This window comes from Danio rerio, chromosome 25 (assembly GCF_049306965.1).
Source record: "Danio rerio strain Tuebingen ecotype United States chromosome 25, GRCz12tu, whole genome shotgun sequence".
Lineage (NCBI taxonomy): Eukaryota > Metazoa > Chordata > Actinopteri > Cypriniformes > Danionidae > Danio > Danio rerio.
Window position 1 is genome coordinate 36,800,902 of NC_133200.1, and position 14,099 is coordinate 36,815,000.

Here is a 14,099-nt window from a genome sequence, read left to right on the forward strand (position 1 = left end):
GGATGTTCAGTAACACACGAATATCTTTACAGATGAAAACAATTAAAGGATTCAAATGTTACAAAACTCATTTTCTACATAAAAACCACTGCCTTCATGCCTCCTTTCGGGGGTATTTTTTCAGTTTATTTATGATAATTAGCATTTATATAGTGTGATTATTATTAGCAGTTTTATTTGATACATGCATCTTTATATTTGTTTTAATAAAAATAAGTTCATATTTATCCACCTGTCGGGTTTTGGAGACGTCTGCATCACCATATGGGGCTTAAGAACAGGACGTGTTTGGATATAACTCCGTTTTTTTCTAAGCACAAGTTTTGTCACTATTTTGGAGCACATTACCTTGTAGATTTCTTATCTAACAATACTGAGACTAACATCTAAAACACTTTATTTTATGTAATGGGACCTTTAAAGACCTAAAGGGGATCAAAGAAGGAAACACACACACACATATATATATATATATATATATATATATATATATATATATATATATATATATATATATATATATATATATATATATATATATATATGATTATATTTTAATTACAACACAACATCAATGCTGTAAAAGGAATCTTATGAAATTAAAAATAGTCACATTATAGTATTCACTGGAAGTTTATCATTGGCTGAAAAACACTAGCTGATCATAGAGCCTATTGCACACACATGCTAATTAAAAAATAATAATCAAAGTTTGTTTCAAATTATGCTTTCTGTTGAACACACTCACAATATATGTTAACGAATGTGGGAAAACAGTAGCATTTGAAATCCATTGTAGCAATAACTCGGACGTAATATGTTTATTTTGACAATTCTTAGCCTAATTGAAACGTTTGTTTTGATCAAAGTAGCATCTCTGTCACGTGACCTAAAGGCGACAATTGTCAATTAAGCAATCAGCAAACTGCACAGCTGTCGATAAAAACGCGATGAACTCAAATTACACCCTTGTTTAAAAAGGGATGTATCCTGTTACCTAACAGATCTGAAGTGTCGGATATACGGCTAGTCGCTATTTTACAAACCACGTTTTGTGCTCATTTGTTTTTCATGTTTGTTTGTTTGTTTGTTTCATTCGGGTAAATGTTTTAATGTTATCCTCTTTTGAACGGGAAAATGCCAAACTTCTCCCTTGTTTCACTGAGGAAACAAGAAAAACACTGGTGAGTAAAGCGTTTTATATTTTTTCAATCAGTTCTAACGTTACCGTGTATGTATAATAAGCGATGCTACGCGAACTAGCATTAGCTTTGGCTGCTTTTACTGCGGTTACCAATTGGTCAGAACTTTAATCAGTGGTTTGGTTGTTAAGTTGTCTTCGTCTATAGTGCTCATTCAACCGTGTTTAAACGAGTTTCCAATAGAGGTCACTATAACTTCATGTTCATTTGACAACAAGAGTAATTCAATACATGGAGCTTAGCGTGTGTGTTCACTTCAGCCTTATGATCAACACAGACATTCCCACAACACTGCTGTGTTTGATAACATCAATGACAAACGACATATAGGCTAAACAGAGTAAAAAAAAAAAAAAAATCAAGATAGTTATGCAAAATAGATTATGGTAAAAGCTTTGACGAAAGATTAGCAGAAATGCTTCAAGTGTTAAAACAGCTTTCAAAGGCATACATGTGCTCTTTTATAAAGAAATGCTGCCAGAATTAGCCACTAACTTTGGCAATATTGAATTATTTGTATTGTTCAGGGTGTCCGCGGGGTCTTAATTAGTATTAAAATGTTGATAAATCAATTTAGAGACAATTAAGGCCCTTAAAGTCCCAAATGCTGTTATAAGGTGTTAAATGTTGCATATTTTTGATTATACAGCTGTGTAATTATAGGTGTTTACTAAAGTTTGAAAATTTGGGATGCTGTGTAGTTATTGCAGTTAATATTTGATGTCACACAGCTTTGTTTACTGCAGTAATCAAGGCAGCACCATTATTTCTGCTCCTCTATAGGCGAAACCATCTGCATTAACATTTTTATAAAGTATATGAATGTTTAGTTTAGGATTAGTTCCTAACAATCAGTATTTAGTGAATATAACTTATGTCGCCAATGATACCTGTTCAGACCTGAAGTGGCGATGAGGTCTTAATGTATGGAGTCTTAAAAAAAGGTCTTAAATGGTATTGCATTTTACCCTTTGACTCCTGTAATTGTCTATAGATTGTCCTAATTTGTGTACACTAAAATAATATGATCAATGAGTCCTGACAGCATGTTTTAGGTCATTGTAACTTATTAAACTAAGTTAATCATGTTCTAACTTAATCGTATAAGTTATGCAAGCTGCTTTAAGTCCGTTTAACATAAGTTCAATGGACTCATAAGGTTTGATTCAGCTTAAATATTAAAGGCAAGCAAGATGTTTTTACAATGCAGACTCAATTTGAGTATAAAAACAAGCGAAATGAAACATTCCTGGGACAGACAGTTATGTGTTTGAGTTTTGTTGTACATGTGTTGGCGCATGTTTGCGGTGCTGTTAGAAGAGGAAGAGATTTTATCTGATGCTCTTTTTGTTCCTGTTTGCATTTTTCATCAATCTGCATATTGCCTGTGACCTTGGTTTTCTTATTTCACCATTTGCTATTGCATAACCTGCTGTTGTTTTCATTAATAAGTTAATGAACATGTTTTAGTTTTATTGTATTCATTTTTTAAAGTATATATGGCATAAAAATAATATGGCAGCTTTTCAATGCAAATATTTACCTTTGGGACAGACACATTTGTTCTCACAATTACACGCGATCTGTCACTGTAAAATAACAGCCTGTCAATCATCCAACATTGCTAAAAATACAGTAAATACGATACCGTTTGTAGACTCATCGTGCTATACTTTAAGCTGCTTTCCAGACGCCTTACAATTTATTTTATTTTAATTTGGAAAATATAATCTGAAAGGGAAGGTTCAGTCATCATTTACTTGCTCTTGGATAGCTCTTATGTGCATGGACTTTTCATTTCAGGCAGTCAGTTAACCCCAAGAGCTTCTGCCTAATTGTCATCCCGTAAAAAAAAATCGCAGCGTTTAAGATCTGATTTCTTAAGTAAAAATGAAATCTGCTATATAATCCAAAGCCTTATTTTTGGAAGTCGGTGGTCTAGAGTTTCTTTTAAAGTGTGACTTTGACATGAATAAACTCCCCATTGAATAATCATTTTTTTATAGGCTGGCTAATGTTGGATTCTCCTATGCAAACACAATTTTTCTCCCCATAAACAAATAACATGGAATAATAAAACTGTCAGATATAAGAACAAATCAATTTACCATGATAATTAGATTAAAATATATATTCCAGTGGTCTGTTTTTAAATGATAAAGGATATTTACGGATTTATACAGAATTTTTAGAGAAGTTTAGTTTTCCAGTGCCTCCACGAAAGGTAATTAATGCAATGCCAGCAGGCCTGGCGAGGCTTTTGCAGGGTTACAGTCAACCAAATAAAAGAGATTTTATTAGATGGTGTTTATCAAAGATAGATATAATAATAATAATAATAATAATAATAATAATACAACGATTCTCAAATGTTTTTCATCAAGTACCACCTCAGAAAAAAGCTATCTTTGCGGGGATGTATTCTATATGCATGCTTCGTCTCAAAGTCTGCATGCATTACTGTTTACCATGGTGCACTTAGATTTATAACTAATTTCAAATCCCTTACTCATTGTGTGCTGTATACTAGGTTGGTCTGCTTTGTCCATTCCTAGGCTCAAGCATTGGCATATCCCCGTTTACAAATCTATACTGGGTTTACTCCCATCGTATCTTCAGAATTACATTCATAAAAAGCCTGTTCTAGGGTCTTCGGTCACAGGGTATTTATTTACCGTCTGTTCCTAAAGTGCGGACTGAGATGGAGGGAAAAAAAGGCTTTTAAGTACGCAGCACCTTTTGTTTGGAATAATCTGCAAACACAGTTGCTGTTCAAAGACTTTATTTCACCACATGCTTTTAAAAAGTCTATAAAAGATTTAGAAGTTGAAACGGGTTTGTAGATGTTTTGAGTAGTTTGTCAGTGTGATTTCATGTTAACTGTAAATTGTTTGTTGTCTGTTGGACTCGGGTGACTTGTGTACTGCCTATAATATTGGCCAGGACGCTCTTGTAAAAAGATTTTTAATCTCAATGCGTCTTTCCTGGTAAAATAAAGGTTATAATAATAATAATAATAATAATGTAGGACTTATCTCCACTGTAATGCTTATAGGTGTTAAACAAGACACTTCAGAGTCATTTAATGTGTCAGTAGTGCCATGGTGGTTGGATTGTTGATTTACCAAATAGATGTTGTGTGTATTTTACACGCGTCACTTCTATAACGTTCATAACTCGTAAGGAACCTTTTGAAAAATGATGTTCATGCTCAGCTAAGACCCATTCATCATGTGAATATTAATATTATCCATCTGACTCGAACTGTCACAGACTTTAAGGAAAACTGCACAGTGGACTTTAAGCTCTGTGATTTCCTGTCACACCCGTACTGCATTTGAGAGATTTCAGAGCGGCAAATATATAATTAGATGTATTTCTGCTTTCAAATCTGCGACTCTCTCTTTCTGTAACCGCACATGCTCACATTTCAGGTTTTTTGGGTTTGTTTTGTAAACTGGTTTTCTGCTTTATCTCACAATAACCATCACACCCTGTCTCTGCATCATTTTGCAGATCATATCTCGTCTACATGTAGATGCATTTGCATGGAAGCTCTGTAGGTGGTTTAAGATTTGCATCTAATCACTGTATTTGGTATGCACACCACTTATAATGGCTCTTTTTAATTTTTTTTTTTATTTTTCCCATGTATATTAATATACTGGTGGTTTTCTGCTTTGGGTAATTATATGCTAATATTAGTGTTGGGCAGAAATGAGTTGCAAATGACCACATTCAAAATAAAAGTTTGTTTTGACAAGTGTATGTGCTGTGTTTATTTATTATGTGTGTGTACTTCACCCTTGTGTGTTATAGGGATGCAACGATTCTAGATTTTGGTTGTATGATTTATAGTCTGAAAAATAGTCACGGTTTCACGATTATTATGCAATTATTCATTTCAAAACACGACTAGTTTACAAAATCCCATCAAAGCTGTTTATATTGTAAAGTGTTATTTATTGGTGCTCCGTAACCAATAAGTACAGCACAAAATAACAATAATAACACAAACAATTGTTTATTTCTCTTTGCACTTAAAAATAAGTGAATGTTTTTTGGCAAATTTACATCGAAATAAACGACAACAATGAATAAATTAACGAGCAAACAAAGGAATGACTGAAATAAATAAGAATAAATAAAAAAATAAGATCTATCTAATGTAAATCTAAGCTACATATTAGCTAACAATTTGTCTTTTATAAAGAGAACAAATAGTCGGGCTGCTGAGCCGCAATTTTGATCAGCTATATTATGAACTTGTTTGGTATTTTTCAATTTTATATATATATATATATATATATATATATATATATATATATATATATATATATATATATATATATATATATAAATAAAAACTTTATTATTATTATTTATTTTATGTTTATATATTTTAATTTATTTTTATTCAATTTATTTATTTTTCTTTGGAAGTATGCTTCATGCTTTCAAAGTATGAAGGTGATCCGCTCTAAAGTGACATTGGTGAATGAGCAATAGTTTTTGCTGTTCTGAGGTCAGCTGCGGATGTGATTGAATGGTGGAAGAATATCATGCGACTGTGCACGTTAGGTGTGTGATATTTTCAACTGTCTTGTGCGCGGCATGTCGTGGCGCTGAGCAGCACATGCGGTGTGTGACCGCCCTTAAGGCACTTAGCCTGCAGCCTCTAGACGCACGCCTCCCACCAGTGCCGATATACTGCCATAATCGCACTGCTACTCGATATATATATATATATATATATATATATATATATATATATATATATATATATATATATATATATATATATATATATATATATATATATATATATATATATATATATATATATATATATATATATATATATATATGAGATATTTGAGTACTAATTTATTTGTTTAGATATGATACAAGTTATATATATTTAAATATCAATGCAACAAACTGTCTTGTTTCTGTGTGCCTATTATTATATGTAATACTCGCATGCTATCATATCAAAATTGTGATTAATCTTTCCCTAGCACTAGTTAATATCAACCAGTTAAATTTAGCTTTTTATGGAGTTTTATTCCCAACACAATAGCGACTTTTCCATCCAAAAATGAGAATTAACTTTATGCGCAAAACTGGAATATCGCATGAAAGACGCGCGAATAAAGCAGCGTGTATTATGTAGTCAAAGCGAACAAAATCGTCACTTTCTGATTAACTGGCACCAAATATCAACAGTAATAATAGAATTTGCTGTGATTTAAGAGAAGCTGCGTGAATCTTTTCATTTATTAAATGACTTTCACCTCAAAAGGCAATCCCGAGACGCAGTAAATGCGTGGTGGCGCTTGAAGGCGTGAGGCACAGACGCTCTTGATTTTGGAGATTTTGGACATTAATAATATAATAACACTAATACTGAAACAGTAAGGCGTTTTAGAATGACCAAAACAACATTTCAGATGGTTTACAATGTGCTCAGCCTGCTGGTTTGTCCATTCACACACATTCATCATCACAACATCTCTTATAACAATCACATGACTTTTTTTTTTTTTTTTTTTTAATGCACATACTGGAAGTTGTTCTGTATAAATGTTTCCATCGTTGTTTATGCGCATATTTTCTTATCCAATAAAAACTTTATCCTACTAAGCTGCGCATATTTTTTATGCACATTTTCAAAATGTATGCACATCTTGGCATTTCCATCAACTTTTTTTTTTTTTTTTTTTTTAAATGTGCAATTTATTTATTTTTTTTTATTTATTTATTTATTTTTTTTTAATGTGCGTATCCAAAATGCGCATAAAAATAGGAGAATGGAAATGTAGCTAATAATTGCTTCGCTATATAAATAATTGAATGGCCAAATAAATAAAATACAAATTTTATTACAGTCTTTATAAAAATATGACCTGCATAGAACGTGTAAAAATTTAACATTTATATATTAGCTTTTACATTCATACTGGTAAAGATATAAAAATAACATTTTATAAATACATAGATATCAAAGCATCATAAAACAAAATCTGATTTTCTAACAGTCAGCAGCGATCGGCCATAAACGGCTTTGTACCTTAAAAACGCTTCCATGCATTTAATTGCAACATCATCTACCTCAGGGTCGAACTTGTTCGCTAAAAGATGGTGTTGCCTCACAATCCATTTCAGGTCTCCGGCACCGTACACGCACACCGATCGTCTGTGCATCCCGGTGCATGGTGGGTACGGAGCGCCGCTGTTTAAATCTCCTTCATGGTAGCTCCACTTCACCAGGCGAGCGATCGCGTTCATGTCCGACTGCTCGTATTTGTTGTTGGGAGAGTTGGATCCTGGAACCGAAGGCATCCGCTGTAGCGTCGCCCACATGTGTTCGTCAGGACTGTACGTGTCTTTCTCCCACTCCATCAGGTTTTGAATCTCTTTGCTGTTCATGATGTATTCCACAAACTCTCTGGAAACCACGAAGTACGCATTTCCTGAAAACATGGAGGTGTTTATCGGTGGAGGCGACTTTCTGATATCGGTCCGGATCACGGTGTTCGTGATGTTGTGATGGAACTGCCAGCGCCAATTTTTCCCTGGTACAGTCTCCGACTCCATACTATTCTTCCCGTTGAGGTGTTTCAAAGAGCGAACGGTTTCTGCATTGGTTTTAATGGGGAAGTCCGTGCCGCAGGTGTTCAGCAGATACCTCCACTGCACTGGAGATTTGAGCAGATCCTGCATGCAGTTCACATCCGCTTGAACTCGAGACCAGGAGGCGTAGATCACGCTCTCTAATTTGCTGGCCACAAACACATTAGGGAAGCAGGACACGATGGCATTCACGGCTTCTCTAAAGATCTGCGGAGACTTCATGTCCACGTGGACGCAGTACACATTTTGAGGAGCGTAAATCGCCCTGAGGAGCCTTTCGAACATCTCGATTTTATCATGGATCACCATTGAGTAGGCGATAGGAAAATCCTCTTCTTCCTTACTAAGAGCCTCCATCAGAAATCCTCGTCCTTCGATGTATGTTGGACAGTCGGTGGTTATGTTCAGGTAAAAGGACTCGGTCAGCAAAGACGGTCGCTTCTTCGAAGCCAGAAGCTTCCTGAAGCTCTCCTTGTCCACTCCGTCCATATCTCCTTGGATGATGGCCGAACAAGCCTGCAGTTCTCCCACATCCTGCTGTTGGAGGTGATTCAAGTTGGTCTCCCGTTTGGGAAGACAGCTTTGTTCTGGATAGTTCATCACGAGGACGAAAAGAGTTATACTCACTGAAAGGATGGAGACTGTTTTTAGAGTCCTCTGGTTGTTAATTCCCATGTTCAGTTATTTAGGATTGTCATCTGTCAGACAGAGGAAACCAGCGTCTGTGAGGTATGAAGCAGCCTCTGTGGTGCATATCGGTGGAGCAGGAACTGAAATCTACCAAATCATGTAGTGAGGGGAAGGGCTGACCAGCCAAAACGAGAAAGTGAGAGAGAGAGGGAGAGAGAGAGGGAGAGAGAGAGGGAGAGGTGTGGTTTTCAGCTTGCTGGTGAATGTGGAAGTTTGACATTTGGGTTAAGAGGATTTATTTACAAATTGTACTCTACAGATATATTTTGATGCATGATGTAAATGATGCTAAATTGTATCTGGGAGCACTTTACAACAAGAATGTGTTAAAGGTTTTTTTTTTTTTTAAAGCATTTATTAACATGAACATACTTTTTTAATAAATGTGGTGTTCAGAATGCTTTTACCTAACATTTTAACTAATACAACCTTAATATAAACTTCTTTCCAAGACTTTTTAGCATCAATTTAACTTGATGTATCAAAGTATATGTTTTTAAGTGCATCTCCAGTGTACAGTTTTAAACTAATTTAACTCTGTGCATTAACTGATGGTAACAAACGTGAATTTTGATGTTAATAATTCACTTGTGAATGAACCGTGATAAATAAATGGAAGATGATGGTTTGTATTAACATGAGCTAATTATAACTTAAAGTCCTGGATGCTTTTTAAAATTTTAGGCTAAATACCGCTTGCGTAACTCATGAACATGATTAACTTAATTTGCATTAGATTAGTCAATACTGAAGCCAAATATGGAGCTCATCTAACTGAATAACTGACGATAACGGCCGAGAAACAAGTACACCCAAATTTATTATGTCATAGAAAAATATTAAATACCAATTTTAAAAAGGAGGAAAAATCAAGAGAAGCAAAAAACATGTCAATTGTTTAAATTTTTGTAGGTTGTAATTTTTTTTATTATTATTATCATTTAATTGTATTATCCTTTAATTTCAAAAGATGTTCTGTGACTAAAATATCATTTTAATAAATATATCTGTAATCTGTTTTGGTTGAATGCATTGCTTATATTCAATGAGAAATGGATAAGATTAGTAATTTTCAAAATGGGGTGTACGCAGTTATGCTGAGCACTGTAATGTATGGGTTGTTGTATATTTTGCTACAAAAACCTTGTAATAAACTGCCAGTACATTTTCCGTTATTTTACAGACTCCTTTCTCTATATATTGTTTCTAATACATTTCTAAAAGTCACTTTGTTCAACTGTAGAGCTGAATTTCCAACATCAAAACTCGACAGAGCAGAGATCGACATCCTATAATGCAGTTCGCAACCGCAAATAAACAAGAATTCACTTGTGAATCACACATTACAGACACTGAACATTGTTTTTACAGTGGACATATACATGTACTTTTGTTTTGCTGATTTCAGTGTTTAAGGATTTCCTTTTATAAAATGCTCTTCCTTTCTAGAGGAAGCATAGTGGCAGAAATAGACGAGTTGGGTTTGTACATGACTCATGAAATTGACACCTAAACGGAGCGTATTTTGCATTGTTCTCTCTTGCTTTTGTCATACAAAGAATGCGATCTACAGTCTTCCAGAACTGTTAATCTAGGGCCCGACATTAAATCTTGTCTAACTAGTCAAATAACCTGGATGATGACAGAAATGTTTCAGATGAACTATTCTTTAACCATTTATTCATTCTATACTCGTCTGTCATCTGCTGAGCACAAAAGAAAATATTCAGCAGAAATCTGGAAACCTGTTTGCATTAACTTCTGGATATTTGTTTTTCTACTATGGAAGTCGAAGTTTTTCAGCCTTCTTTAAGATGTGTTCAGCAGAATAAAGAAACGCAAATGTTTGAAGTAACGTTTTCATTTTTTTGGTCACGGTTTGAAAACCTTTGCCTTTTTTTTTTTTTTTTTTTTTTTTTTTTTTTTTTTTTTTTTTTCCCCACCAGACTGTTGACAAAGTTACTGTATGTTCACAATGAAAGTAACGAGAGCGTCAGAGTAGCCGGAAGTCATTCATTTTCAATGGTAGCCAGCGGCGAAAATGTCATGAGACTGATCTTGCAGATTTCATGTATCATACACGCAACCGATATTATTTATTACCTAATGGACAACTTCCTGTCCACCATCTTGAATTAGTTTGAAAATCTGTTGTTCTGAACTCTCCATGGATCATTAGCCCAATTTCCACCAAAATTTGGCTCAGACCATGCTGCCAAGAAGTTATAGAATTTTCCAGTTGCTCTGTAGCTTGTTGCCTGGCTTTTTTTATGATGTGGCCACTGGGCTGCTTGGCCCCGATAATTGCTGCTTGCAGCTATCTTTATTTATTTTTATTATTATTCATTCATTTTCTTGTCGGCTTAGTCCCTTTATTAATCAGGGGTCGCCACAGCGGAATGAAACACCAACTTATCCAGCTAGTCTTTTTTTTTTTTTTTTATGCTGCGGATACCCTTCCAGCCGCAACCCATCCCTGGGAAACATCCACACGCACATTAACACACTATGGACAATTTAGCCTACCCAATTCACCTGTACTGCATGTCTTTGGACTGTAGGGGGGAAACCAGAGCACCCGGAGGAAACCCACGCGAACACTGAGAACATGCAAACTCCACACAGAAACGCCAACTGAGCCGAGGCTCGACCTTCTTGCCATGAGGCGACAGCACTACCTACTGCACCACTGCTTTGCTATTATTATTATTATTATTATTATTATTATTATTATTATTATTATTATTATTAACACTAATACATAATTTAAAGATATTGAGCGTATTGCTTTAAAGTCATAAAATGACATTTACCACATACACCAGCACAAAAAAAAGTCTTTAGCAAGTGCATGACGAGGCATAAATAATGATATCAGATGGAGATTAGAGGACTGTGTTTGCATTGTTACCTGACCCGAGCTGTCAATCATTGTGCCCACATATATACCTGGCCTAAAGGAATGTTGCTGAACGTGTAAAGCAGCTTGCGTGTAATTGTTAGGTGTATTAAAATGGTTTGTTCTTTCCTCTTCATTATAATGTTGTTGTTTTTAAGACTACGACAACAATAAAAATTCTGTCTAGCTGGAACAATTACAGAAAGCAGTTCTCCTCGTCACAGACTATCGACCGGCCAATTTAAAGTCTTTCAAGGTTTACTTGTATAGCACTGTTATACAGCTGTGGTGTGTGTTACAGAGCAACAGTACAACCCCAAAAAAAAAAACACTCATATTAGTTCATTAATTCTTCTTCAGAGTAGTCCTGATTTATCAGGGGTCGCCACAGTGGAATAAACTGCCAAATGTTCTGCGGCAGATGCCCTTCCAGCCACTAACCCAGTACTGGGAAACACCCACATACACTTGCATTCACACACTGTAAGGCCAATTTAGTTCATCCAATTCCTCTATAGCGCATGTGTTTGGACTGTAGGGGGAAATCGGAGCACTCGGAGGAAACCCACGCCAACACTGGGAGAACATGCAAACTCCACACAGAAATGCTTACTGACCAAGCTGGGAATCAAACCAGCAGCCTTCTTGCTGTGAGGTGACAGTGCTAACCACTGACACGTCGTGCCTCTCATAATGCACACAAATGCTAGCAAATTACTGACTATAAAATGCATGTGGATAGAAGTCGTTTTTCAAAAGTGACCAGTTTGTTGGCTTAATTTTATATGTAGCTGGGTACTCTTATTTTTATTTATTTATTTACACTTGCCAGCGTTGTTGGGAACATTTTCATCCACTTTTGGGTTAATTTTGACCAATGTTGATGATTTTATAAAAGGCACTGAGCTCTGCCTGAAAAGTCTGTAAATGTCACTAGATTACATCATTCGTCAATTTTCATATTACTGATGTAATGACGTTATGCCGTTTCTGTTTGTTTGGGGGTATTTACATTTTTGCATGTCAATTTAACTAAATTCATTGCTGTTTGAGTAGGGTATGTCAGTATAGATGTGTAGTGAATTTGCAGTACGCTCCCAGACGTAATAAACTCAGACAAGTTCTGAAACGGTCACTAAAAATTCTGTGATCGTGAACAAAGTATAACCGGTCAAATGGTTAAAATAAAGGAGAAGCAGATCTGTTTGACTGTACAGTGGAAAATCCTCACACTCCTAGTGCTTAATCATTTGCCGTGGGTACGCAGAGGAGTGGTCTGCTCTGAGCCCCCGTTTACACTTTTAATTTTAAAATGGATAAGTTTTTAGCTTTGCTTATGCTATCTGTCCACACTACACGAGTTTGAGTGTCAAAAACGAAGCGTTTTGAAAACTCTAAAGAGGCCATTTTCATTCTAAAACACTGCTGCTCCATCTAAGTGTGGATGGGGGGGGGGGGGGACGGAGACATCTGAAAACGGAAGCGTAGCTGCAGATATTCGCCTCTGTGTGTAGGCTACTTAAAATTGAGGAAAAAACCCAATCAGTTCAGTCCTGCATCGTCTCCGTGTAAGATTAGACTTTGCAAGTTTGATATGGAAAACACTGCCGAGGACATGTCGGGTAAATCTTCAAAGGGAAAACTCTATAACCTCGTTCACATCATTCTGGATATGTTGTTTCACTTTATTAGCAATAGAATGAAAACCTGATATAAGCAACTGATATTTTCATTTTGATATTAACAACTTAAGACACCAAAAATGTTGAGGTGTCGTGCTGCATACGAGCGTCATCTTCACTGTATAACAAAACGGAGCCTATAAAATCACTGCCTCCTTAAATTTTCATTGAAAATACCAAACCTACCCTCTCTTTCGCTGAATATCAGTTTTATTAATCAGTAATGGCCATTATAAAAGTATAATGTACAATAAGTTTATACAGTAACAGAAATAAATGCCAGCAATCAGTCAAATGTGCAGAATCAGTGTACGTAGTTCATTAATTATTAACTTATCTTTGCTCTCAGCCAAAACGCGCTACTGGAGAACAAGTAATGGATTCAAAAAACCAAATCCGGGGAATATCTCATTAGATAAAGGCAACAAGATAAATTAAATTTCATGCTTAACAAATATAGTGAGATTAGATCCAGCGGGAGATGCTTGATGAACTGTCTGATGCGCATCGCTCTCATATGGGTATGCTCAAAGCACACTGTGTGTGTGTGTGTAGTCAAGTAATGTGTGTTTTCATCGGAGTAGTGTAGACTCAGAGCTGTTCTGAAACGCCAGTGTGGACGCAGATAGTTTTCATTCCAAAACGGCTGTTAAACCCTTTACTTCACATATTTTAATGGCACATGACAAATGATTCCACATGATTTGTTGGTTCTTTTGGGAACGTTTTATGGTTTTAAAGTTGTTTTTGGTGTGACCACCACCCTAACCTCAATTGTATTTTTTTTCTTTTTTTTTGCTTTAACCTCCTTTAGGCAGGAATGTCCAATCTCGGTCCTGGAGGGCCGGTGTCCTGCAGATTTTAGCTCCAACTTGACTCAACACACCTGCAAGGACGTTTCTAGAAAGCCTAGTAAGAGCTTGATTAGCTTGCCCAGGCGTGTCTGATTGGGGTTGGAACTAAATTTTGAAGGACACCGGCCCTCCAGGA

General features: G+C 35.7%; 2 protein-coding genes across 3 annotated transcripts in view; one reads left to right on the forward strand and one right to left on the reverse strand.

The window, feature by feature from the left end:
* The first annotated feature begins 1,002 nt into the window (after positions 1 to 1,002).
* The window catches only part of otud7a (OTU deubiquitinase 7A), a 192,359-nt gene continuing 179,262 nt past the window's right edge, over positions 1,003 to 14,099 (forward strand). For both annotated transcript variants that reach the window (XM_073943368.1, XM_073943369.1), the window contains exon 1: positions 1,003 to 1,184. The gene's annotated coding sequence lies outside the window, so the exon portion shown is untranslated. The remainder of the gene's footprint in view (positions 1,185 to 14,099) is intronic.
* Positions 7,071 to 8,585, reverse strand: gcnt3 (glucosaminyl (N-acetyl) transferase 3, mucin type). The gene has a single exon (XM_002666917.8). It carries the CDS (start codon positions 8,511 to 8,513, stop codon positions 7,215 to 7,217), a length of 1,299 nt encoding a protein of 432 aa, XP_002666963.1. The 5' UTR covers positions 8,514 to 8,585; the 3' UTR covers positions 7,071 to 7,214.